Raw genomic sequence first — 24,615 nt, 5'->3', positions numbered from 1 at the left:
TTTTCTGTCATAGAAAGTTGATTTATGGAGTAAATGAAATTGCTGTGAAAGTGCCTTCTGTTTTTAAGCTTCTAATTAAAGAGGTAAGACTCTGTGTAACTAATAGTATGTGTTCCCATCAACTGGGGAGAGTCACGTGTAAGGACACAGTCTTGGTTTTCTGCTTAACTTTGCTTCATATTTTACTTGGAAAGTTAAGATGGAAAACTTGTCTGGTAGAAAAGTATTTATAATGTATATAATTTTGCATTTTTATTACAGATTTCTTTGTGTATGTGTGTTTCTATCACATCTAATATAGCTTCTCATTCTCTTTGGTCCTTTTCTCATTTCATGTGGTGTCGTATTGGAAATGAAAGGAACGGTGTTAGTTCTTGTAGTGAGGGTTCATTTATAACTGCCTTGACTGTGTGAATAAAGGATTATGACTATGTAAAAGAAGTTAGTGAATAACTTGCCTAGCCCAGGAAGGCTTGCCAGTCTTTTGTTCTGGTTTTTGGCTTTAGATGGATACTTTACTAGAAATATGAGTAGCCATTTGATGCAGCTTGCAAAATAGTTTAGTGTACTACTGAAAAATGTAGGACCAAAAAGAAAAAAGTTCCTGATGGTGGTGCACACCATTAATCCCAGCACTTGGGAGGCAGAGGCAGGCGGATCTTTGAGAGTATCTTATTGGTAGCTGTCTTTGATTTTTATCTTGAAAACATTTCTACCTGCTACTTGTTTATGAATAAAGTTGGAATAATTTCTTAATATTCAATTTAGGTTTGAAGTAAAATGGTACTACATACATGAAAGTGCTTAGAAAGGTACAAAGCAGCAGTTATAAAAAGACATTGGGAGGGAATTAAGGGAGATGAAATACCATTTTATAAAGTTCACGACCAGGGCTTTGTAGTCTTACTTTTATTTGAGAATAAATACCAAGAAGTTTCCTTTGAGATAACAAAGCAGTTTCTGTTATCACATATTTATCTTCTCTTTATCTGTCAATGAACTTTTGAAATATAAGTAAATTTCTCTTTGGAGTTCATTAAAAGCAAACATTTGTTCTGTTTGATTAAAAGTTTTGTTTTAGCCCAGAGCACAAAATTTATTACAAATAAATTAGCTTTAACCAAAAGTATAATGCAGAATAGCTAAATTCATACAGGTTAACTTTTTCTAGTTGAATCTGTATTTGCTTTTGGTATGAATCTAAATGAATGCAAATAATTTAAGCTTATTGACTCAATTTTTAGTATTTAATGGGAAGCAAGAATACAGAGCCCATTCTATAAGTATCTGGTTGTCTACATCTCTGATGAAATGGCGAAAAGGTGACGCGTCTACATGTTTATACATATTGATATCCTATTTATGCCTACTGATGTATCTTTTTTGTTGTTGTTAGGTTCTCAACCCATTTTACATTTTCCAGCTGTTCAGTGTTATCCTGTGGAGCATTGATGAATACTATTATTATGCTCTAGCCATTGTGATCATGTCCATAGTATCCATTATAAGCTCACTATATTCCATTAGGAAGGTAAGTCAGAATTTCTTACATCTTTCAGGAGTATATTTGCATTCTATGGTAACTTGTAAGTTTTTTTAGAATGCATAGTACTTGGTATAGAATACATTTAACGTAATATTTCCATAAGTACACATACAAACTTCCTTTTTTTGTTTGTTTGTTTGTTCATTTAGACAAGATAGCTGAGAGGGCCAGGGAGCCAGACCAAAGCCACGACAGGTTTCTAATAGTCCCCGGCAGGGACGTGTTTTGATTTACTGAAGGTGACTGGAGCTGAGCAAGGAATTCTCCAGAAAACTACAACTCAGGGGCAACCAATTAGCAGGTGCTCCACAGCCTTTTGTTGGCTTAGCACATGACCATAGCTTCTTTTTTTTTAATTTATTTATTTATTTATTTATTTATTAAAGATTTCTGTCTCTTCCCCACCGCCGCCTCCCCTTTCCCTCCCCCTCCCCCAAACAAGTCCCCCTCCCTCGTCAGCCCAAAGAGCAGTCAGGGTTCCCTGCCCTGTGGGAAGTCCAAGGTCCACCACCTCCATCCAGGACCACAGCTTCTTTATAGCTAAAGATAGCTTTCTCTACCCTGCTGCTAAAATGTCCCTAACCACTAGAGCCACCTACAGTACAATCAGCACCCCCAGATTAATTTCTCCTCCCTGGAATTCCCCTAATCTGTCATAAAAAAAAGGCCTGCGAACCTCTTGGGTGGTTGCTATGTGCTACCCCAAAATGTTCGCAGTTTTTTATATATAAACGTTCTTGCTTATTGCATACGTAACTGGTGGTCTTTTATGGGCTTCTTGCAGACCCTTTCGGTAACTAGGGTAGCCTTTAACCAGTCTTTATACTTTACGCTTGGTCTTGGACATATTTGTGTGTGTGTGTGTACGTACTGTTCTTTTGTCTTCATTTATGTCAGTGCACCTCAAGTGTCTGATGCCTGCAAAGGCCCGAGGAGATTATTGGATCCTCTGGGACTAGAGTTATAGATGATTGTGAGCCACTGTGTGGGTGCTGTGAATAAACCTGGGTCTTCTATAAGAGTTGGTTGAGCTCTTAATCAATCATTGAGCCATCTCTTCAGCCCTAACTTTTTTTCCTTTTTTTTTTCTCTTTCCTTTAGGTCAGAGGGGAGAATCAAATACTTTGTTTTTGTGGTACTTGAGTTTGAATTTAAGACTGCATATGCTCACAAAGCTACACTCTTAAATGGTTCTTAGAATCAAATTATCACATGATCACTTAGAAGCTATGGGTGTCTATATTTGCTTATTAAAGATTGAAGTGTTGACAAGATAATTCCTATGTTTTCAAGACTGCCTCATTTGAAGTGTATCTTTGAGCTAAAACAGTAATTCTTGAATTTCTAACTTGGGTATGTGCATGGATATGTTTACATGTAAGTGAGTGCAGTTGTGCCTGGTGGACTCATTTTGATCCTGGGTATCTTCTTGGATTGTTTTCTGCCCTACTCATTGAAGCATGGCTTCAGTTGAACCCAGAGCTCACTTACTGAACTAGGTTCAGCTAGCCAGGTTACTCTAGGAATCCTCTGTCTTTGCCTTTTGAGTGCTGAAATTATAGGCAGGCTGCCATGCCCATTTAGCTTTCACATGGGTGCTCAGAACTGAACTTGAGTAGTGTCTTCGTTAGGGTTTCTATTGCTGTGAAGACACACCATGACCACGGCAACTCTTAAAAAGGAAAACATTTAGTTGGGGCTGACTTACAGTTAAGCAGTCTAGTTCATTGTCATGGCAGGAAGCACGGTGGTATGTAGGCAGGCATAGTAATAGAGAGGTAGCTGAGAGTTCTACATCTGGACCAACAGGCAACAGGAGGAGAGAGTGACACTGGGTATGGCTTGAGCATTTGAAACCCCAAAGGCCACACCTCCCAATAGTGCCCCTGTGTGGACCTGTGGGGGCCATTTCATTCAAGCCACCAGAAGTAGCAAGCAAGTAGCCATGGAGTCATCTCCCTATCCCATGAGTTTTGACCTTTTATATAGGCAGAATAGTAAAAAATGATCACAGTAATTGAGCTTTCTTTTATTTATCTCGAGGAACAGATTTGTATATTGTTTATTTCTTTTTTTCTTTCAGCAATATGTTATGTTACATGATATGGTGGCAACTCACAGTACCGTGAGAGTTTCAGTTTGTAGAGTAAATGAAGGTAAGTACATTAGAGGAGGGTTGAAAGAGTAAATGAACACACAACATGTAATTAAATACTTGTGTAAAGTAAGACCATTTTTATGTGTTTATACATATTTTAAAATTTCATTTATTTATTTAATTGTATGTATGTACAGTGGCATGTATGGAGATCAGAAGACAACCCATGACACTCCCTGTTCTTTCTCCCATGTGGGTCCTGGAATTAAACTAAGGTCATTAGGCTTGGTGGCAAGCACCTTTACTCTTTTCCACTTCTCCAGCCCTATTATTTCTTCTTCTCCCTTCCTCTCTTCCTTCTTCAGAATTGAAAATACACATTTAGATTCCCAGATCTGTGGACAGTTCGTTCCTTTATATAACATTGTACAATGTAGAGGCTCTTTGCTAAGCTCTAGGACATGATAAACAACAAAGTGTGGTGAGTACTATGAAAGCAGGGATTTCTTAACACTAGACTACTGTGCTCTTAGGTACTCAGGGTGGGTTTTTTAAAGTCAAAGAAAGCCAAATTAAAGACAGGTGAGGACCCAGCCATGTGGTGCACATGCCTTTAATCCCAGCACTCAGGAGGTAGAAACAAGTGGATCTCTGAGTTCAAGGCCAGCCTGGTCTGCAAGAGCTAGTTCCAGGACAGACTCCAAAGCTACAGAGAAGCCCTGTCTCAAAAAAACGAGGAAAAGAAAATTGGTGAGGAGTCTAAGATGAGGAGGAGAGGAGTACCCAGAGGCCTGAAGTTAAGACTGTATTCTTCTAAGATCTGGAATTCAGCAAGTCACGTGCTGAAAGTAGATGAAGGGTTCTAAGGGATTTGGATGCCTCCAAAGGCTGAAAAGCTACCAGATGACTTCAAGCAGATTTCATCCTGTTCGTCTTTCAGGAAAAACATTAATTCTGGCTCCCATGTTTAGAGTGGTTTTTCAGGAACAATACTAAAGGCATCACCCAGATCAAGAACAGGGCTGCGGAGTTAACAAGAAAGGATATGGGTTTGAAATGTGGGCCTTGAACAAGATGTGATCATTGAAAGTGAAGTCTCAAGAGATGTATGCAGTTGGGTAGTGTTGTTACATGGGACAAAGTAAAAAGGAAACAGTGATTGTGGGGAGAATGCTTGGGACATATAAGCTGTCTGAGATGTTGAAGTGAAGGATAGCATAACGCCATGGTCTTTGGAGGCAGTAGCCACTTTCATTTCTCCAGAATTCAAAATCAGTCTTTTTTTTTTTCTCCACATTTCTCTCCCCCAGGCCCCTCCCTCTTTCTTTTGAGTTAGGATTGCTAAATTAGCAACACTGGCCCCCTAAGTAGATGGGATTACAGGTATGAGCTTTACCTTCGAAAGGCTCCATTTTCTTGACTGTCTCCAAGTCATGCAGTCTTCCTTCCTTGCTTTCTTCCTGGTCACTTCTGTCTCTAGAATCTCCCTCACTCGCTGCCTTCCTATTTTTGGTAGGATTCTTTTAAAGTAGTTTTGTGTGTTTTTTGTTTCTATATTATAGCAGCACAGGTTGGCCTAGACCTTGTTATGTACCGGAGGAGATGATCTTGAAATTCTGCTCTTGCTGCTACAAGCTCTAGAACTGCAAGGCGGCACAATAGTTTTGGAACTTTTTCAGTGAAAAGCCACCACACCCAGCTTTTGAAGGTTTTTAAGTCTACATGTACAGAGACCTGAGAGAGGGTCTTCTTGCCAGGCTGGCTTCAAATTCATGATCTTGCTTTTCAGCCTTCCAAATGCTGGGATTTCAATGCCTGATTTAAATTTTCAAGGGAATAATGAATTAAGTGTTATTATATATTTAATAATTCTTCTTGATATATTTTTTAATAATTTAAGAGACTGAAACATTGAGAAGAGGCAAGACATAAATAATTGCATTAAAAAAATCTTTGAAAAGAAAATACAGTAAATTTTTCATGTTTTCTTTAGTTGCTGTGTAATATTAGAAATCTGAATTCATTTTGCCTGTTACAGCCAAATTTCCTGTGTGGACTTTTGCTTGTATTTTAAGATGGCAGATTGACCAGAGCATGGAGGTGTGATGAGGATGTTGTATCACCCGTGCTTAGTCAGCATGTTGTTAGGAGACAAGTCAACTGACATATTTTGATGCCTGGTGTCTATGGAGGCCAGGAGAAGCTGTCAGTGTCTCTAGAACTGGAGTTACAGATTGTTGTAATCCTTCATGTGGGTGCTGGGAATTGTATTCAGGTGTCTTGGCAAAAGTGTCTTAACCCCTGAGTCATCATCTCTCCAGTCTTGATGCATTACTAATGTTTGTTGAGACTTCATGTGCTACACTTTAGGTATTAACACACTGTATCAGTAGCTTACTGAGAGCAGGAGACTTTTGGATAGGTCGTTTATTTGCTGTAATTCTATTCCAAATTAAATTTCTTAAATTTCTTCTTCTTTTTTTTTTTTTTTTTCAAATTCAGAAATAGAAGAAATCTTTTCTACAGACCTTGTGCCTGGAGATGTCATGATCATTCCATTAAATGGGACAGTCATGCCTTGTGATGCAGTACTTATTAATGGTACTTGCATTGTAAATGAAAGCATGTTAACAGGTAAATGGGATCACCAGTATCTTGCTTATTATTTATGATGGTATTAATGTTATGTAGTTTAAGCTTCTTAAAAATCATACCATTTCTATCATTTACTCATAAATATATTTGATAGTGATTGCTTGTGCAAGTAGACTACATTCTGAGCTAAAAAAAAAAAAAAACCAAGTCACTATTCTGGTACTAACCATATTTCTGGGCCTGTTTCTTGCCGCTCTTTGGACATAGAAAAATGTATGATAGTAAGGGAAGAGGAGAGAAGTCCTTTTCTATAGAGATTGCAGTGAATTTCATTATTTGTTAAGATTTTTTATGTTCTTTAATTGGGAAGAAGTAGACTTTAAGGTAATTACTGGAAATTCACAATTTAGAAATAGATCTTTCTGCCTTTTAAATTGTGAACTTTTAAATTTTAATCTGGCTAGAAATTGTTTCCTATATATTTTGAGGCTTAAAACACACAATCTCAAACAAATTTCTACATTCTGGCTGTTTTTGAAGAATGCTATTGAGAATTAAAGGACAAAAAGAAAGAACCACATACTACCTATTCTTTTTTTTTCTCTTGCCCAAGTTTTTTTTGTTATGGTGGTATATTTCTGTCTATATTTGTGTCTTTCTGTCTAGTGGTGATTAAAGATGTCATGACATCACTGGTTACTTAAAGTAACAGTACTTTTCAGCTCTGTTCTTAAGGATGTGTTCTTTGGTCTTTGAAATTTTTTGAAGGTCATTACGCATTATTTATGAATCACGAATCAATCACTCTGGACTTACTGTGCGAAACTACTTGGTATTTGTCAGTGAACCAACTGATGGACAAAAGCTCATGGGTTACACCATGTCCTCCATATATAAGGCAGTTATTAAATATTACAAACAGTACGCTAACACTTAAAATATTTCACTGTTTTTTCAGTATGTATTTGACATTGATTTCTAAGCTTTCCTTTAACATTTGGTTTTCTTAACAGGGGAAAGTGTTCCAGTGACAAAGACTAACTTGCCAAATCCTTCAGTGGATGTAAAAGGAACGGGGGAGGAGTTGTACAGTCCAGAGACACACAAGAGACACACTCTGTTTTGTGGGACAACTGTTATTCAGACTCGTTTTTACACTGGAGAACTCGTGAAAGCCATAGTAGTTAGAACAGGTAGATAAAGTCTCTTTTGAATTTGAAACCTACTGGATGTTTATAAAGGAATTGTGATTGGGAAGTTAATTCTCATGAAAAGATAAGTAATTTTTCTTTTTAATTTTTGAAAGGATTTAGTACTTCCAAAGGACAGCTTGTTCGTTCTATACTGTATCCCAAGCCAACTGATTTTAAACTCTATAGAGATGCCTACTTGTTTCTGCTGTGTCTTGTGGTGGTGGCTGGCATTGGGTTTATCTATACAATCATCAATAGCATTTTAAATAAGGTATGTAACTTGATAGGTTTGGTACTTAATTATTTCACATATAACTGAAGTTAATTTTAACTTTCTGTCTGAAGAAAACTGTGACACTAGTATATATTATATTTGAAGGCAAAGTTATATTGGGTGACCTAGGCAGGAAAATTAGTTTTGGACTGTATTGCAAGATCCTGCTCAACAAGAAAACTCCACAAGTGTAAATTATTTTCATCATAGCATATTATTCTTTAGAATGTCTGGCACCAAACACTCTTTCATATTTGTGGAATAAGTTAATATATACAGTTGTAACTTGTCTTGCTTATTTAGCTATTTTTTGTTCCTAACTCCACCTCTTGGGTGCTGGGATTACAGGTGTGCACCACCATTCTTAGCAAAATTATTTCTAAACACTCAGTAAAAGAGGCACATGTAAGGGCCCATGCCTGATTTTTTTCTAGCTTCTGTGGAGACTGTCCAGGTGCTTATAGGATGAGACAGTATCAGATAGTGTGTTCAACTTGATTTGAAGGCAGTCATGTGAAGAATGCAAGCTATTAGAATGAGATAAGTATTTCTAAGAGTAAATATTTGTCTTCTTTAGCTGCTATTCTGTTCGTCCATTGAGTCTTCTGTTTAGAATTACCTATAAGCATTGGGGTTTGAACCTAGGGCCTCAAACATGCTAAGCTACTGTTTATATGCCTCAGCCATTTTATAAGATCTTTGAATGAAAAAAAATTATGTCAGCAATAGATAGGAGTGTATGTTTATAAATACAAAAATAGTGTGTTTTTTCATTAGATTAATTAATTGAGTATTGTTAGTTTGACATTTATTTTTATGTTAATTGTAGAAAGAAGTTCAGGAAATAATTATTAAGTCTCTTGATATCATTACGATTACTGTGCCACCTGCACTACCTGCTGCAATGACCGCTGGAATTGTATATGCTCAGAGAAGACTGAAAAAAGTTGGGATTTTCTGTATCAGTCCCCAAAGGATAAATATCTGTGGACAGCTGAATCTTGTTTGCTTTGATAAGGTTGGTTTGGCTTCATAATAATTACTGTTACTTTAAATATTTATATTTGTATTTCCTTTATGAATTTATTTGCCCATAATTTTAGTGTTTCTGTAGTTTTCCTTCTTTCCAGTTACTTAGCATATGTAGATTTTGAAATATTTTTCTTCACTCTCCCCCTTCTCTTAAAACTAGTTTTCATTATATATCCCTGGCTGGCTTGGAATTCATGTAGATCAAGGTGTCCTCAAACTCAAAGAAATCTGCCTTCTTCCGCCCTCTTGAGTACTGGAATTAAAGACATGCACCACCATTCCTGGCCTCCTTCGTTATTTACATGTTTGTTTGTTTAATCTTCATGGGTGTTTTGCCTGCATCTTTGTTTATATATGTGTGTTCAGCGCCCACAGGCTATAAGAGGGCCCCTGGAATTACAGACAGGTGTGAGATACCATGTAGGTGCTGGGAAATTGAGCCCGGGTCTTTCAAAATCTTTTAGTAATAAAACTGAATATATATGGCTGCTGGAGAGATAGATAGATGCTCAGTATTTATGAGCATTGACTGTTTTCAGAGGATCAGAGAGCCCAAGTTTGGTTCACATCACCCATGTGGCACCTCAAAACCTTCTGTGACTATAGTTCCAGGGTAATGGTTCCCTTTCCTGACCTCCTTGGGCACCTGACATGCACAGGATAAACAAGTGTATGTGCAAGCAAAACACCCGTACTCGACCAAATTAATTTTAAAAATTAAAAACTTAATGGAAATGAGTAAAGATTATATGGTCCTTCATATTTTTAGGCAATTATAATGTAATAGAATAGCCTCTGTGGATGTGTATTTACTGTGTTGTGTGTGTAAAGATGTATTTGTTTATTATATATACAATGTTTATCTACATGTATGTGCCAGATCTCACTATAGACAGTTGTGAGCTACCATATGGTTCCTGGGAATTGAACTCCAGAACCTCTGAAAGAGCAGTCGGCAACCAGTGCTTTTAACCTCTGAGCCATATCTCCAGCCCTCAATATTTTTAATTGTTCATAAATATGTATTTTAATATTCTGTGATTTTTATTGAATCCCCAACCATTTTGTTGAAGAAAACCGGTCTCTTTCTTTCTTTCTTTCTTTCTTTCTTTCTTTCTTTCTTTCTTTCTTTCTTTCTTTCTTTCTTTCTTTCTTTCTCCTCCCTCCCTCCCTCCCTCCCTCCCTCCCTTCTTTCCTTTCTCTGTCTCTGTCTCTGTCTCTGTCACTAGCTCTTGTAGACCAGGCTGGCCTCTAACTCAAAGAGATCTGCCTGCCTCTGCTTCCCAAGTGCTAGGATTAAAGGCATGCACCACCACTGCCTGGCAAAACTGGTCATTTTCTTACCTGGGTTTAACTATTAGCTTCCTCTTGGTGTTTAAATTTTCTTCTTGGCTCCTTGTTCCATAATCTGTGCTGTTCTACCATTACATCAGCAGATATTGCTTGTTGGTGAGTAAGTAGGTTGACGGGTGCATTTGGTTTATATTGTTGGCACATGAGTAAATTAAATACAGTTCACACAGGTAGTGCCTTGTACTTGAAGGAGGGATTGTGCAAGTACTGTTGTGCAAGTTCACTAACAGTATACGAGCTCCCACCTCTCTTTCCTTTCTTTCAGACTCTGCTTCTTTCTTGTGTATATGTAGCATAGTTGTTAATTGATTTGAGTCTTGGCATTTTATTTTTTGTAAGCAATTGTCCTTACTTTGTCCATGTGTACTTTTTTTAAATTTTAGACTGGAACTCTTACCGAAGATGGTTTAGATCTCTGGGGAATTCAGCGAGTGGAAAATACCCGGTAAATATTAGCTAGATAGTCTAGTTAACTTTTAACATTTTAGCATATTCAGCTTTCTAACATAATAGCCAACCGTGTACCTACCACAGAGAATAAACTTATTCATGTATATATGTTTCCAATATCTTTTAGAATTTATTTATGGTGTGTGTGTGTGTGTGTGTAGGCAGGTGTGGGCGTGTAGTCGGCACAACTTGTAGGAGTAGGTTTCTTTCCTTCAGCATGTGGGGCTGGAACTCGGGCTTGGGTTGTCAGACATGGTTTCTCATCAAGTTTGTGGGGCAAGCAAGCACCCTCTGCTTTCATGTCACATACATGGCATTGCCCTCTTTTTTCCTATCTTAAGATCTTTTCCTCTCCTCATGTTCCTCATTCTAGTTTTCATATCTTAAACAAACATGCTCACACACACGCACACATATAACAGTTTTCAATTATAATACCTCAGATGAGAGAAAGTGTGATTTGTCTTGCTGCTTAAGAAAATGATTTTCTGTTATAAATGTGCTAATGTAAGCTTTCTTTGACTAAATACAATTTTACTGTATATTTTTTTATTCATTCATGTGTTGATGGATATGTGGGTGGTTCCATTTCTTAACTGTTGTGGCCCTGGTTGTCTTGGAACTCACTATGTAAACCAGGCTGATCCTCCTACCTCTGATGGAATTAAAGGCATGTGCCTATTCTGGAAGTTGAAGATTTCTGTATATTGGATATCCATAGAGTCTCATATAAATCAACACACACACACACATATTCAAGAGCGTTACAGCTGGGCTTTCTGGTAATTCTACTTTTTAATTTTTTTTGATGAACCTTACTGATTTTTATAGTGGCTGAACAAGTTTCTATTCCCACCAATAAAGAGTATATAAGAGTTTTTCCTCCCCACAATCTTCACCATCAATTGGTTGGTTGGTTTGTTGGTGGTAGCTGTTCTGACTGAGTATCAGCTGGAATTGCAACTATAGTTTTGATTTGTATTTCCTTGGTGACTAAAGATGTTCAAGACTTTTTCCAGTGTTTATTAGCCAAATAGCCAGTATTTCTTCTGAGAACTATTTCTCTAGCAGTTTTATTGATAAAGTGATTTGATATTTTGGTCTTGCATTTTCATAGTTATTGCTCTGAGGCAATTGGCAAAAGTTTTTTTTTCCATTCTCTATTTCATCACTCTGGTCAATGGTTTTCTTGCTGCGCAGAAGCTTCTTAATTTTATGATATCGAATTTGCCAGTTCTTGTGCTTTTGGAACCCTAAAACTTCTGCTCATGCCTCTCTCTTGAAGTTGTTTGCTTATGTTTTCCGCCAACAATTTAACAGTGTCAGGTCTCACATTAAGTAATCTGTGTCCATTCTGAGTGACGTGGGATGAAGCTGTAGTTTTACTCTTCTACATATGGACATTTTCCAGTGTGTGCTTTAGATGCTTTTGTTGAGAATTAGTAGCTTTAGACTGTAGGGTTTTTTTTACTTCTGGGTACTTGATTCTATTCCAGTTAGTGAACCTGTCTGTTTTTGTACTGGTCCCGAGTTGTTTTTGTTACTGTGGCTTTAATAAAATTTGAGGGTCAGATATTCTTTAAGCTAAAGATTACTTTGGTTATGTTAGGGCTTGGTGCTTCCATATGAATTTTAAGATTTCTTTCTATCCAGCTATTCACTGGAATTTTGATGGGGGACTGCATTGCAATATATAAATTGTTAAATTTGGTGTGGTGGCACACACCTTTAATCCCAGCCCTCAGGAGGCAGAGGCAAATGAATCTCTTAGGTTTGAGGCCAACCTAATCTACAGAGTGAGTTCCAGGACAGCCAGAGCTACATCATGAGACTCTGTCTCAGAAAACAAAAGAGAAAAGAATCGTATAGATAGCTCTTGGTAATTCAGCTGTTTTAACACTCTTCTGTCAGTCTGTGGACATGAGCGGAAGTTCTGTTATCTTGTCTTCAAGTTTCTGAAAGTTTGCATTGCAAGGATCTTTTACTGCCTTTTTTGGTTTGTTTTATGGTTAGGTATCCGATTTTTTTTTCGTAGCTGTCGTGAACAAGATGTCCCGTGGTTTGTTTTTGGGACAGTGCATGTTTTTGTGGTAATTTTTTTTTTGCTTTATATTGTAAACGCCCCCCCCCCATTTCTTTTTCTCCTGTTTGAGATGTGAGGTGGGTATGTGCATGTACCACACACGTGTATACGCAGGTTTGCATGTGTATGTGTGCTCCTTTGGAAGGCTGTGATCAATGTTTGGTGTCTTCTCTCCATCTTAGTTTCTGAGACAGGATCTCTAACTGGTCAGCTACACCAGCTGGCCAGTGAACCTCCAAGATTTTTTTGTCTTTGTTTCTCAGTGCTAGCAGGCAGACACAAACCATGCATACAAATTGGCTTGCATAGCAAGCAAGCTCACTTTACTCACTGAACAATATCCCCAGCCCTCCACCTAAATATTTATGTACAGGTGGGGTTTCATGTATTTTTGTAGTAATAGGAGCGGCGGGGCTGCGTCCCCAGCACCCCGGCCGCCTGGCTAGCTTATGCCCGAAATAACAACACACAAACTGTATTCATTTAAACACTGCTTGGCCCATTTCTATCTAGCCTCTTCTAGGCTAATTCTCACATATTAATTTAGCCCATTTCTAATCATCTGTGTAAGCACTCCAAGGTGCGCTTACAGGGAAGATTCTANTGTCTGTCTAGAGTGGGAGAATCATGGCGACTCCTCGACTCAGCTTCTTTCTCCCAGCATCCTGTTCTGTTTACTCCACCCACCTAAGGGTGGGCCTATCAAATGGGCTAAGGCAGTTTCTTTATTAATAAGAAATCACTCCCACACCATATTTTACTGTAATTTTTGGTCTGATCTTGAACTCCTTGGCTTTCCTGTTCCAGCTCCCAAGTGCTGGGATTACAGGACGTGTCCGCCAGGACTGTTTTATTTGTATTTTTGTTTTATGTTATTTATTTATTGCTTGATCACAAACCTGTAAAGATGTATTAAAATGTTGGGTTGAGTCTAGAAAAATGCAAAACTAATTCAGTGTGTATTCTCTGTTTAGATTTCTTTTACCAGAAGACAATGTTTGCAGTGAGATATTGGTAAAATCTCAATTTGTTGCTTGCATGGCTACTTGTCATTCACTTACAAAAATTGAAGGTGTTCTTTCTGGTGACCCACTTGATTTGAAAATGTTTGAAGCCATTGGATGGGTAAGTTTAACCTTTTTGCTTTTGAAACAGGTCTCCCTCCTCCCCCCCATTTTGTAGCGTAGGCCCATTTTAAACATAGCTGTATAGCTGAGGATATTCTGCCTTTAACTCGTGAGTACAGGCATGAGCTCTTAACTTTCTGTTTTTATGCTGCCTTACACTCTGTTTATATGGCGCTAGTCTGTATCTTGACCAGTAGCTTACTCCCAGACTCTCCTCCAAGACTTCAGCTACTCACAGTGCCAGCCTCAGCTGCTCTTCCTGACCCTTTTCATGCCTTCAAAGCAAGTTTATGTGATTCTAATACATTATCAGTTTGGGGTGTCTGCATGAGATGCAGCCTTGTCTACCCTGGAATAGATTGTGTGCTGACTCTGAGGAAATAGTTCCAGAAGATTTCACCTCAGTGATTCTGGCCTTTTTTAATCACTGCTAATTTCTTAGCCCCAGCTGACTAGCATCAATTGTGCCAGCAAAGGGTTTACTTTAGTGGATCTGGTTTTTTTGGTTTTTCGAGACAAGATTTCTCTGGCTGTGCTGAAACTCTACCCTGGAATTTATGGGGATCTGCCTGTCTCTGCCTCCTGTGTGGAATTAAAAGTGTGCACCACCACTACCCGGTGGTTCTGGTCCTTTGTTAATCACAGCCAGTTCTTCAACTCCAGCTGACCAGAACCACAGATTCTTAATTTAAATATATTACATAAATGGCCCTGATAGAGTCGTTTCTTCCCTCTGAATCTCACAAGCAAGACTGCCACCACCCACTGAGCTCTGAGCATACAGTGCCTTTTCTAAGCTAAAGCTCCTTCCACAATCCTCCCGTCAGGTCTGCCACAGCAATACCCCACAACCTGGTGCTAATTTCTGTTTTGGTTAGGATTTTTATGGCTGTGGTAAAATACCATGACCGAAGGCAACTAGGGAGGATAGGGTTTATTTGAGTTTATAGTTCCACGTGGCATTCATCATTTAAAATAGTTGATGTAGGAAATCAAAACTAGAACCTCTTGGAGGCTGGAACTAAGGCAGAGCCATGGAAGAGTGTCGCTTTTACCGGTTTGCTCCCCAAACCTTGCTCAGCCTGTTTGTATGTTTTGTTTTTGGTTTTTGAAACAGGGTCTCTCTACAGGGCCCTAGCTGTCCTTGAATGCATTACCTAGACCATGCTGACCTTGAACTCACAGAGATCCACCGCTTCTGCCTCTGGGGCTGGGACTAAGTGTGCCTGCCACCTTACCTGCCTTCAGTTTGCTTTCTCATACCATCCAGGACCACCTGCCTAGGAGTAGCACCATCTCTAGGGCTAGGTTCTCCCATATCAGTCATTACTCAAGAAAATGCCCCACAGTTTTTTAAATTGTGGTTTCCTCTTCTTAAACTTGCCTTAAAACTGATCATAGGACAATAAGATACATCCCAGTTTCTGAGATGGTCAGATAAGCTATTCTTGCATAATATTAGGTTCAATTTCCAGCATCATATGGCAGTTTAGAGCTGTCTGTAAGTCCAGACCCTCTCATGTACACACAAGGTGTACAGATAATATGTTTGGGTAAAAATACCCATATACATAAAATATTTTTTTTAAAAAGGTGAAAATCAAGAGGTTACGACTATAGTAGCTAAGCTGTTTATGATTTCATGGTATGGCTCTAAAATCACATGATATCTTGTACAGCTTATTTTTATTTAGTGGTTCCATTAACTATATCTGAACTCTGTCTAGGCTTGAGAAAAGCTCTCATATAGTCCAGTTGACCTTAAGCTGGCTGTGTAGCCTAGGTTAGTGTGAAAATTGTGATTCCTTTGCTTTTGTATTCCTTTTGTTTGTTTTTGAGACAGGGTTTCTCTGAGTAACAGTCCTGGCTGGCCTGACACTCACTTTTGTAAACCAGGTTGGCCTCAGACTCACTACTGAGATCCTTCCGCCTCTGCCTCCCAAGTGCTGGGATTAAAGGTGTGTGCTACTACCGCCTGGCCTTGCTTTTGTATTCTTGAGTACTGGGATTACAGTGTATACCTGTGAATACATACACACTTGTGTCATTTGTGGCAGAAAGGAAATCCCTGTATTATAGGGTAAAAATCTTAAAAAACTATGTGCCTCCAGCTCATTCTGAAGACAACAGGCTTCATATTTGCTCCTTTATTCTACTTCTAAGCTACTTCTCCCTTCACCCAAAGGTTGCGAGGTGTCTGAGTAGTTCTTTTTATGTTTATGTTAATAAAAATAAATATATTTAAAATGCATTTATGTTAATAGTTTAGTGTTCATGTGTCCTTTGGCAACAATTGCTTCCCCACCTCCCAATGAATCACTTAAAAATGAAACGAATATGGAATTTTGTGGTATGTTGAATGTTTTACTTTTAGATTTTGGAAGAAGCAACTGAGGAAGAAACAGCACTTCATAACCGAATTATGCCCACTGTGGTTCGTCCTTCCAAACAGCTGTTTCCTGAATCTACAGCTGTAGGAAACCAAGAAATGGTATGATGCCACTTTGAACTCTAGTTTAGAAGTACCTCTATCAGAAGGGTGTTGGGTATGTTATCCTATGCAGATACAGGTGTGTTCTAACTGAGCTTTTCAGAATGGCTACCCTGGTGGAAGACAGGCATTCTCTGGAAATGTTGAAATTTAATTCTCAGTGCCCTTGTGTCCTTTGCCACTTACATATGTGATAGCTAATCTTTTTAGTTTGCATCTGTAGCCCTAGAATTGTATACAAATAATTTATAAAAAAGCACTCATACTAGTTTTACTCTTAGATGAATTTTTCATTGTCTCTCATTTATTTTAGCATTTAATGTGTCAGTATTTTTATGATTTAGAATATTTGAAAATGTTGAACACTTTCCCCTCTTAATCCATGACATCTTGTGCTAGGAATTGAAGCCCGAGCTATCGGCATTCTACCTGGGTGGTCATACCATGAAGCTACACCATGACAGCATTTTTTTTTTTTAAATGGGCGATGTTGTATTGGGACTCTTAGGTTCTGACTCAAAGTTGCTTGTTATTTTGTGAATGTTTTAGTTTTTTGTAGCTGATGTATATTAATCTGCACCTTATTTTCTTGGTTTTAGGAGCTGTTTGAACTTCCAGTAAGTGAAGAATGTTTTCTTCTTAGATTAAATACATTTGTTTTTATTCTTAAAGAATAAATCCTTTATGCATTTTTTAAATTAAATAGGCTGTTTATGAGATAGGAATTGTTCGACAATTCCCATTTTCTTCTGCTTTACAACGGATGAGTGTGGTTGCAAGGATACTAGGTGACAAGAAAATGGATGCCTACATGAAAGGAGCCCCTGAGGTTATTGCTAGTCTTTGTAAACCTGAAACAGGTAAGGAAATAACTAGATTCTGGGTAAAACTCAGCTATTTACATAAGCTTATAGTAACAATTCTAAAATCAAATTTCCTCTTATTTTTAAAAGTTCCAATTGATTTTGAGAAAGTTTTAGAAGATTATACCAAACAAGGCTTCCGTGTGATTGCTCTTGCACACAGAAAATTGGAGTCAAAACTGACGTGGCACAAAGTACAACATATTAGCAGGTATGACTGAGTAGCAGTCCTGCAGTCCCCATGATGTATCCCTATGTTCCTGTAAGTCATGTACAGTAAAGATTGAATGTGTGAAATATGTATATTGTAGCTTTGGTTTTGGTGTTTGAGGTGAAACTTTTATTTTTTCCCTTTTTATTCTATATTGCCCTTTTTGTTTGGTTTTCAAGACAGTTTCTCTGTGTAGTCCTGACTATTCTGGAATTCACTGTGTAGAGCAGACTTGCTTAGAAATCAAAGATCTGCCTGCCTCTTCCTCCCAGTGTTGGGATTAAATCGTGGGCCACCATGCCCCACTCATCAAATTTTTTGCCTGTGTTATGTTCTTCAAATAATTGTTTTCTTTAGAAGTCTTGGAAATACTTGTAGTTTGTGAAATTGTTATCAGATTCTGTTTTTTATTTTGATTTTTAAGGTACTTGTATGTCTGTGTATGGATTTGTACATGTGATTGCAGGGCCCATGGATACCAAGAGTGAGTGGTCCCTTTGAGTTAGAGTTACAGGCAATTGTGAGCTACCTGATATAGTTGCTGGGAACTGAATTTGGGTCCCTGTCAAAAGTGGTATTATGTGCTCTTAGCCACTGAGCCATCCTCCAGCCTGCTAGCAAATTTTTACTGTGTGCCAGGCATGTTTTAGGAGCAGTAAATGATTCTAGTGTTCATTTTTCCTAAAACCACCCAATGGGAATAGCTCACAGTTCAAGGTACAGTCATCATGGTGGGGTAGGGCAGTCGAGGCGGCAGGAGCTTGAAGCATCCAGTCTCATCACAGTTAGGAAACAGAAGTCTGAATTTTGTGCTTCTACTTGTCTCTTTCTCCATTTCTGCAGGCCAGAATCACAGCCAGAGAATGGTGGCACCTACAGTGGGTGGGTTTTCCCACCTCAACATAATCAGCAAGATTATCCCTGACAGGATTACTCAGAGTCCTGTCTCCAGTTGGTCCTAGATTGTCAGGTTTACAGCTATTAGCTTACACCCCCTTCTGTTCTTTTGAATAGCTGATGATGTACTTAGCCTTTAAGGGCAATGTAATTTTTCAGGCTGTGTTTAGTATTTTGTACGCGAAAGGAATTTAGTTTGTCCTGATACTTCTGCCTGTTTTGGAGAGGTGATCTGTACATTACAAAATATAAACAAACAAAAACAGAGCAAGGAGGCTGGAGATGTAGCTCAGAACTTAAGAGCTCTGGCTATTTTTTCAGAGGACCTGGGTTTGGTTTCTAATTCATAGTGTCTCACGATCACCCATAACCCCAGAACCAGGGGATCCAACATCTTCATCTGACTTCCATGGGTACTAGGTACACCACAGTCATACATGCAGGCAAAATACATACATACAAAACCAAAATACTAGTGAACTGATAACATAAGTCACTCTGAAAACCACAGGTATGTCCTAATTCTCACAAAAGGACACATTGGTCTTTTCTTTCCTTCTAATGTCACCTTTTGCCATTGTCACCCTTAAAGACTAGTTGTTCAATCACATATAGTTTTCATAGACTGTTCCCTTGAATAGATGTTTGAGTTTTTGGAGATAGTGAACTGGTACTTGTATCTGTTCATTCATTATGTGAGTGTTTTACTTTTAGCTTTTAGATATTTTAGATTTCTCTGTCAATCTTTTGTCCAAAGTAAACTATTATATATTCTTTTCAGAGATGCCATTGAAAACAACATGGATTTTATGGGATTGATTATAATGCAGAACAAATTAAAACAGGAAACCCCTGCAGTACTTGAAGATTTGCATAAAGCCAACATTCGAACTGTCATGGTCACAGGTGAGTGTGACTCTGAAGCTCAAGTTGTATGAGATTGATGAATAGTCAGGTATCCATTTATTATCTATTTGTGACTCTACCATGTATTGTCCTATTTCAACTCTAAATAATTTTCAAAGATAATAAGATACCTATAATTCTCACTTAGATTTCTAACAAAATCTGTTTATAGAAAATGTAGTTCATATTGAAGGAGAAACTGAAACTTTTGGTTTTTGTTCTGTCTGCTGTACCCTGTGTTGTACATTGACTTGTGAATTATCCATAAATGTTTCTTGTGACGTAATATAAAATTCTTGGGATAAGTGCATGCCTTGTTCATTTTGGGGATTATTTATAATTTTCAGTGTTGGCATATAGCGAGTGTTTGTTAGAATTAGGTTAGAATTTTAAAATTATAATTCTTTTCTCTATTATGTGTATGTATGTGTGGAATTCAAGAGAACAGCTTACAGGAGTCAGTTTCTCCTTCCATGTGAGTGCTGGGACTTACACTCTGTTATCAGGCTTGGCAACAGTTCCCTTTCCAGCAGAGCTATTGTGGGGGCCCTTCTGCCAGCCATAGGCACTATAGTAGATGCCTAGTCCTCATTCTATACATTATGTTTCCTTATCTTTTTTTGTATTTTGTTTCCTGGAACTAGCACTTGTAGACCAGGCTGGCCTCGAACTCAATGAGATCCACCTGCCTCTGCCTCCCGAGTGCTGGGATAAAAGGCGTGCGCCACCACTGCCCGCTTTATGTTTCCTTTTCAACCTTTTGTGTTTAAAATACTTTGGAAAATTAGGTGACAACATGTTGACGGCTGTCTCTGTGGCCAGAGACTGTGGAATGATTCTACCTCAGGATAAAGTTATTATTGCTGAAGCATTACCTCCAAAGGATGGGAAAGTTGCCAAGATCAATTGGCATTATGCAGACTCCCTAACACAGTGTAATGAATCATCAGCAATTGACTCAGAGGTAATATTTATATTATCTTTTTAAGTTTGTTTATTTGAATTTAGTCTGGGGCAAAACAAGCAGTGGTACAGAAAAACTCAGTATTAACAAAAACTAAGTGAAAATAGAGGTGAGAACTATGCTGATTCATTAGCATAAGAATCTGAAGGTTTAAATTTTGGTATTTAGTCAAAATTGAGAACCGTAGTTTCAAAGTGTAAGATTCCCAAATACTCAGTTTTAGCCATAATCAGCAGTAAATGATCCAGACAGTTCATAAAAATGCAGTTCTCGCGTGTTGACACATACCTTTAATCCCAGCAAGACTGACACAAAGCTTTAATCCGAGCACTTGAGAGGCAGAGGAAGGTGATATCTCAGTTCCAGGGCAGCCTTGTCTACACAGTGAGTTACAGTACAGCTCTAGCTACACAGAGAAACCCTGTCTGGAAAAATGAAAACCAAACAAACAAAACAGAAAAATCATTTCTCAGATCACTTCAAATCAAAGCTGATCCTGCCTTTGCCTCTTTATTGCTAGGATCCCTCCCTCCCTCCCTCCCTCCCTCCCTCCCTCCCTCCCTATCTATCCCTCCCTCTCCTTTTCTGTCCCTCTCTTCCTCTCTCCCTCCCTCCTTCCTTCCTTTTTTGATAAATATTACAGGTAATCTTAATATTGATTCCCCCCCCCCCTACTTTTTGAATAAATGGTAAAGTTTTTGTTTGTTTGAGACGGAGTTTCTCTGTGTAGCCCTGACTGTTCTGGACTTGCTTCATAGACCAGGCAGGTGTTGAACTCAGGTCTACCCGCCTCTACCTTCCAAATGCTGGGATTAAAGGTGTACACCACCCCTGGCTAAAGCTAAGATTTTAATGACATGTATAATATATAATGTGAAATAGTTTAATCTTGGAATAAATATATTAAACATACAACTGTATTTCTTGGTATGGCTTCCTGAATATTGTTCTGATGTCTCATGTACAGGCTATTCCAATTAAACTTGCCCATGATAGTTTAGAGGATCTTCCGTCAACTCGCTATCATTTTGCGATGAATGGAAAGTCATTTTCAGTGATACTCGAACATTTTCAAGATCTTGTTCCTAAGGTAAGCATTATGAATTTATGGATGTTTACATGTGCTATTTATGAACAACATTTTTAAAAAAACAAAAACGTATGTTTTCTAGTTGATGTTACATGGCACCGTGTTTGCTCGAATGGCACCAGATCAGAAGACACAATTGGTAGAAGCATTGCAAAATGTAGAGTAAGTATTCATAGGTTTTTTTTTTTTGGCTTTTCCTCTCATTGTAATTTTCAAATAAATTGTAATTTCATTTTCAAATTCAGAAGAGTAATTAATATTTCTCATGTGTAAGTTTAGCATCCTTAATCCAAACACCAGAAATCTGAAATACTTCAAAATCTTAAACTTTGATTGTCACGATAGAATTTGAAGCAAGCATTTCAATATATGTAAATTTCCAAAAAATCTGAAACACTTCTATAACAGATGAAAAATTTAAAGTATGCGCACGTGTGTGTGTGTGTGTGTGTGTGTGTGTGTGAGAGAGAGAGAGAGAGAGAGAGAGAGAGAGAGAGAGAGAGAGAGAGAAGAATTATTTTCTATAAGATAGGTAAACAAGCTCACATATTTATCTGGCTGAAGAAAAATATTCACAGTCCTTTCTTAAGTTTATACCCACACAGATTGTAATTTATTGCTCTTTTCATTGAAATTCATGTATAGTTTGTTATAAACAAGCCCATTCCCCATTCCCTCTGATCCCAAGTTTCCTTACACTTCTCCCTTCCAAGCTCATGTGTTCTTCTTATTTTCAAGCTTCTCAATCCACTTAGTGCTGCTTGTATATGTGTGGGTACATATTGAAAGAAGTGACCATAATTTGGTTTTTTGTTTGTCTTGATTTGAGGGTAGTGTGTTAGCTAGGCTTGAACTCTTGATCCTCCCAAGTTCTGGGTGTATAGGTTCATACAAATGCACTTGGTTCAGGACTCTGAAATTTTAGTAGCCAGTAATGTTTGAAGTATCTAAGGGGAGAAATCCTTACTAATAACACAAAAAGTGTATTATAAAATATATAGGCTGAAGTCTTTGCTCCACAGATAAGGAATTCAAGACACCAAAATTATTTGTCCATTTTCAAGCAGAAACAAATTACTCAGGTCATGCCAGTCTCAGCCCAGTGTGCTGTCAGTAGAATGTTGTTTGTGCTCATCTAGTGGGAAAACTCATTGATCTGTTAGCTCTGCTGGAGAATCCATTACTTTAGATGTGATGTGTAATAAAAGCTTAATCTTATTTTTTTTTTCTTAGTTACTTTGTTGGGATGTGCGGTGATGGTGCAAATGATTGTGGTGTAAGTAAGGTTTTTGTGATTTATTTTGGAGTTTGTTCTTCAGCTTGAGTTATATTCACAAAATTTAATCAATATTCTTGAAACAATTAGGCTTTGAAGAGGGCACATGGTGGCATTTCTTTGTCTGAGCTTGAAGCTTCTGTGGCATCTCCTTTTACTTCTAAGACACCTAGTATTTCCTGTGTGCCGAACCTCATCAGGTAATTGGAATAATCTTCCTCCCTCCATTCTTTTTTCTTACAAGAGACCTCAATAAAACATGTTTGTGTTTTGCGTGCGTACGTTCTTGATATCTAAGAAGAACAGAAAAGAGCATTTGAGCCCTGGGACTAGAGTTATGGGTACTTCTGAATTGTCAAATGGGTATTGTAAATAGAATGCCGGATCCTCTGGAAAAGCCAGTGCTCCTAACTGCTAAGCCTCTTCTCCAGCCCCAGGACCCCCGACTCCTACCCCACCCCACCCCACCCCACCCCACCATACCCCACCATGTATGCACCTCCAGACTTGCTCTGTATGTTGAGACTGGCCAGTAATTACCTATGTAGCCTGGATGGCCTTGGACTTGTATAAGCCTCCAGATTCAACCTCCCCAGTGGCTATGAATACAGACCTGAGAGCTAGTATTCATGGCTCGAAGTTTTATAATATAATGGGGTAAAATATCCTACAGAGCAGTACAGACTTGGTTGAATATGCATTTGACCTGTAACTCACTAATAGTAGATTGATGCTTTTGTGTCGTGACATAGTTTTTTGGTATCAAACTTTATTGTCGCTATGAATGTTGATGTTCATCTGTCATGATATAATCATACTCTGAAGGTCAAGCTTAAGGTGCTGTGCTATTAATCACATGTTGACATTTCTATTCACAGGGAGGGCCGTGCTGCTTTAATGACATCTTTCTGTGTGTTTAAATTTATGGCATTATACAGCATCATACAATACTTCAGTGTTACTCTCCTGTATTCTGTGAGTACCAGTACTGCCAAGGGATGTTCTTTATGGTCAGGCACCAAAGATATTGGGCATGTGTTTGTTGATTTTTTAGTACATTGATTAAAAATGAAATTTGTATATAAGATTACCTTGAGATAATAAAGTTGAATGAGTAGCAGTGCCATTAATTTGGCGTGTATGTTCATTAAAGCCTGCACCCATGACTACAGCTTTGTGGGGGAAGAAATGCTGATTTTATTCTTTTTAGTTTGTAGTACAGATTGGCTTGGCTTATTTTGGGCAGAATTTCATGTTTGTAGGCTAGCCTCATGTTCATTATGTGGTTGAGGAGAGCCTTGAAGGCCTGATTCTCTACTGCTGTTATGTTAGATGTATGCCATCTGTGTTATAATCACAGTTGTAGTTAACGTCACTGTGCATTTACAGAAAAAGACATTTCAGGAATACTTGATAGAACTTTATGTCTTTGAAAGAGAATCTTGACAGTAGTTGCAATAGGTTACTCTATCAGATTATGATTGACATGATCTCCCTGTAGATTTCCTACTGGCACTGTGAGAACATCCCCTTTTTACTATTTACAAAGGGAACACTTAGAGTATAAAGAAATTCAAGATACTGATATTTAAGAATGCTGAATATTTTGAGTAAAAATTTCTTGTCAAAATCAAGAATGCTTTGTCAGATTTTAAAGTTAAACTTTCATATATTAACATTCGGTCAAAATTATACAAATGATGTTATTGTTGATTAACTTCAGAAGCAAATGTAGTTCAGTTTTTAAGCGGATTGAAGGATCATTTTGAAAGTGTCTTGTAGGGGGGACAACAAGGCTGTTGCCTGGCAACAGTACTGTGAAAATACTCTTAAACTTTCACAATTGCTTTTGTAGATCTTGAGTAACCTGGGAGACTTTCAGTTTCTCTTCATTGATCTGGCAATCATTTTGGTAGTGGTATTTACAAGTAAGTATTTTGCTAATTTTCTTAATTCTCAAAGCACTTGAAAATTTGTAATATTAAATAATTTAATATGTTTTATTACTGGCTGCTTTATTGCTGTATATGTTTCATTACTGGTTGCTTCTATTTTGCCCCGTCTGTTTTCTAGACTGGAAGTGAGCTTTAATCCTGGCTCATAAATTTTATATCGTTTTTGTATCTTTTTTTAAACCTTTATAATGGATTTATTCACAACATTTGG

General features: G+C 38.0%; 1 protein-coding gene across 5 annotated transcripts in view; it reads left to right on the top strand.

The window, feature by feature from the left end:
• Nucleotides 1-24,615, top strand: part of Atp13a3 (ATPase 13A3) — an 80,269-nt gene that overhangs the window by 32,684 nt on the left and 22,970 nt on the right. For all 5 annotated transcript variants that reach the window (XM_050159764.1, XM_050159762.1, XM_050159765.1 and 2 more), the window contains 21 exons: nucleotides 14-83; nucleotides 1,397-1,531; nucleotides 3,630-3,702; nucleotides 6,147-6,278; nucleotides 7,253-7,432; nucleotides 7,546-7,703; nucleotides 8,536-8,724; nucleotides 10,475-10,536; nucleotides 13,599-13,749; nucleotides 16,126-16,242; nucleotides 16,842-16,859; nucleotides 16,949-17,102; nucleotides 17,196-17,316; nucleotides 18,995-19,119; nucleotides 19,908-20,083; nucleotides 21,051-21,173; nucleotides 21,256-21,335; nucleotides 22,407-22,449; nucleotides 22,540-22,649; nucleotides 23,328-23,424; nucleotides 24,305-24,377. In XM_050159764.1, coding sequence (XP_050015721.1) covers nucleotides 14-83; nucleotides 1,397-1,531; nucleotides 3,630-3,702; nucleotides 6,147-6,278; nucleotides 7,253-7,432; nucleotides 7,546-7,703; nucleotides 8,536-8,724; nucleotides 10,475-10,536; nucleotides 13,599-13,749; nucleotides 16,126-16,242; nucleotides 16,842-16,859; nucleotides 16,949-17,102; nucleotides 17,196-17,316; nucleotides 18,995-19,119; nucleotides 19,908-20,083; nucleotides 21,051-21,173; nucleotides 21,256-21,335; nucleotides 22,407-22,449; nucleotides 22,540-22,649; nucleotides 23,328-23,424; nucleotides 24,305-24,377 — 2,387 coding nt within the window. The remainder of the gene's footprint in view (nucleotides 1-13; nucleotides 84-1,396; nucleotides 1,532-3,629; nucleotides 3,703-6,146; nucleotides 6,279-7,252; nucleotides 7,433-7,545; nucleotides 7,704-8,535; nucleotides 8,725-10,474; nucleotides 10,537-13,598; nucleotides 13,750-16,125; nucleotides 16,243-16,841; nucleotides 16,860-16,948; nucleotides 17,103-17,195; nucleotides 17,317-18,994; nucleotides 19,120-19,907; nucleotides 20,084-21,050; nucleotides 21,174-21,255; nucleotides 21,336-22,406; nucleotides 22,450-22,539; nucleotides 22,650-23,327; nucleotides 23,425-24,304; nucleotides 24,378-24,615) is intronic.

Source organism: Alexandromys fortis, unplaced genomic scaffold, assembly GCF_014885135.2.
Source record: "Alexandromys fortis isolate MF-2015 unplaced genomic scaffold, M_Fortis_MF-2015_v1.1 scaffold_119, whole genome shotgun sequence".
NCBI classification, from domain to species: Eukaryota; Metazoa; Chordata; class Mammalia; order Rodentia; family Cricetidae; genus Alexandromys; species Alexandromys fortis.
This window is presented reverse-complemented; position numbering and strand designations above follow the sequence as displayed.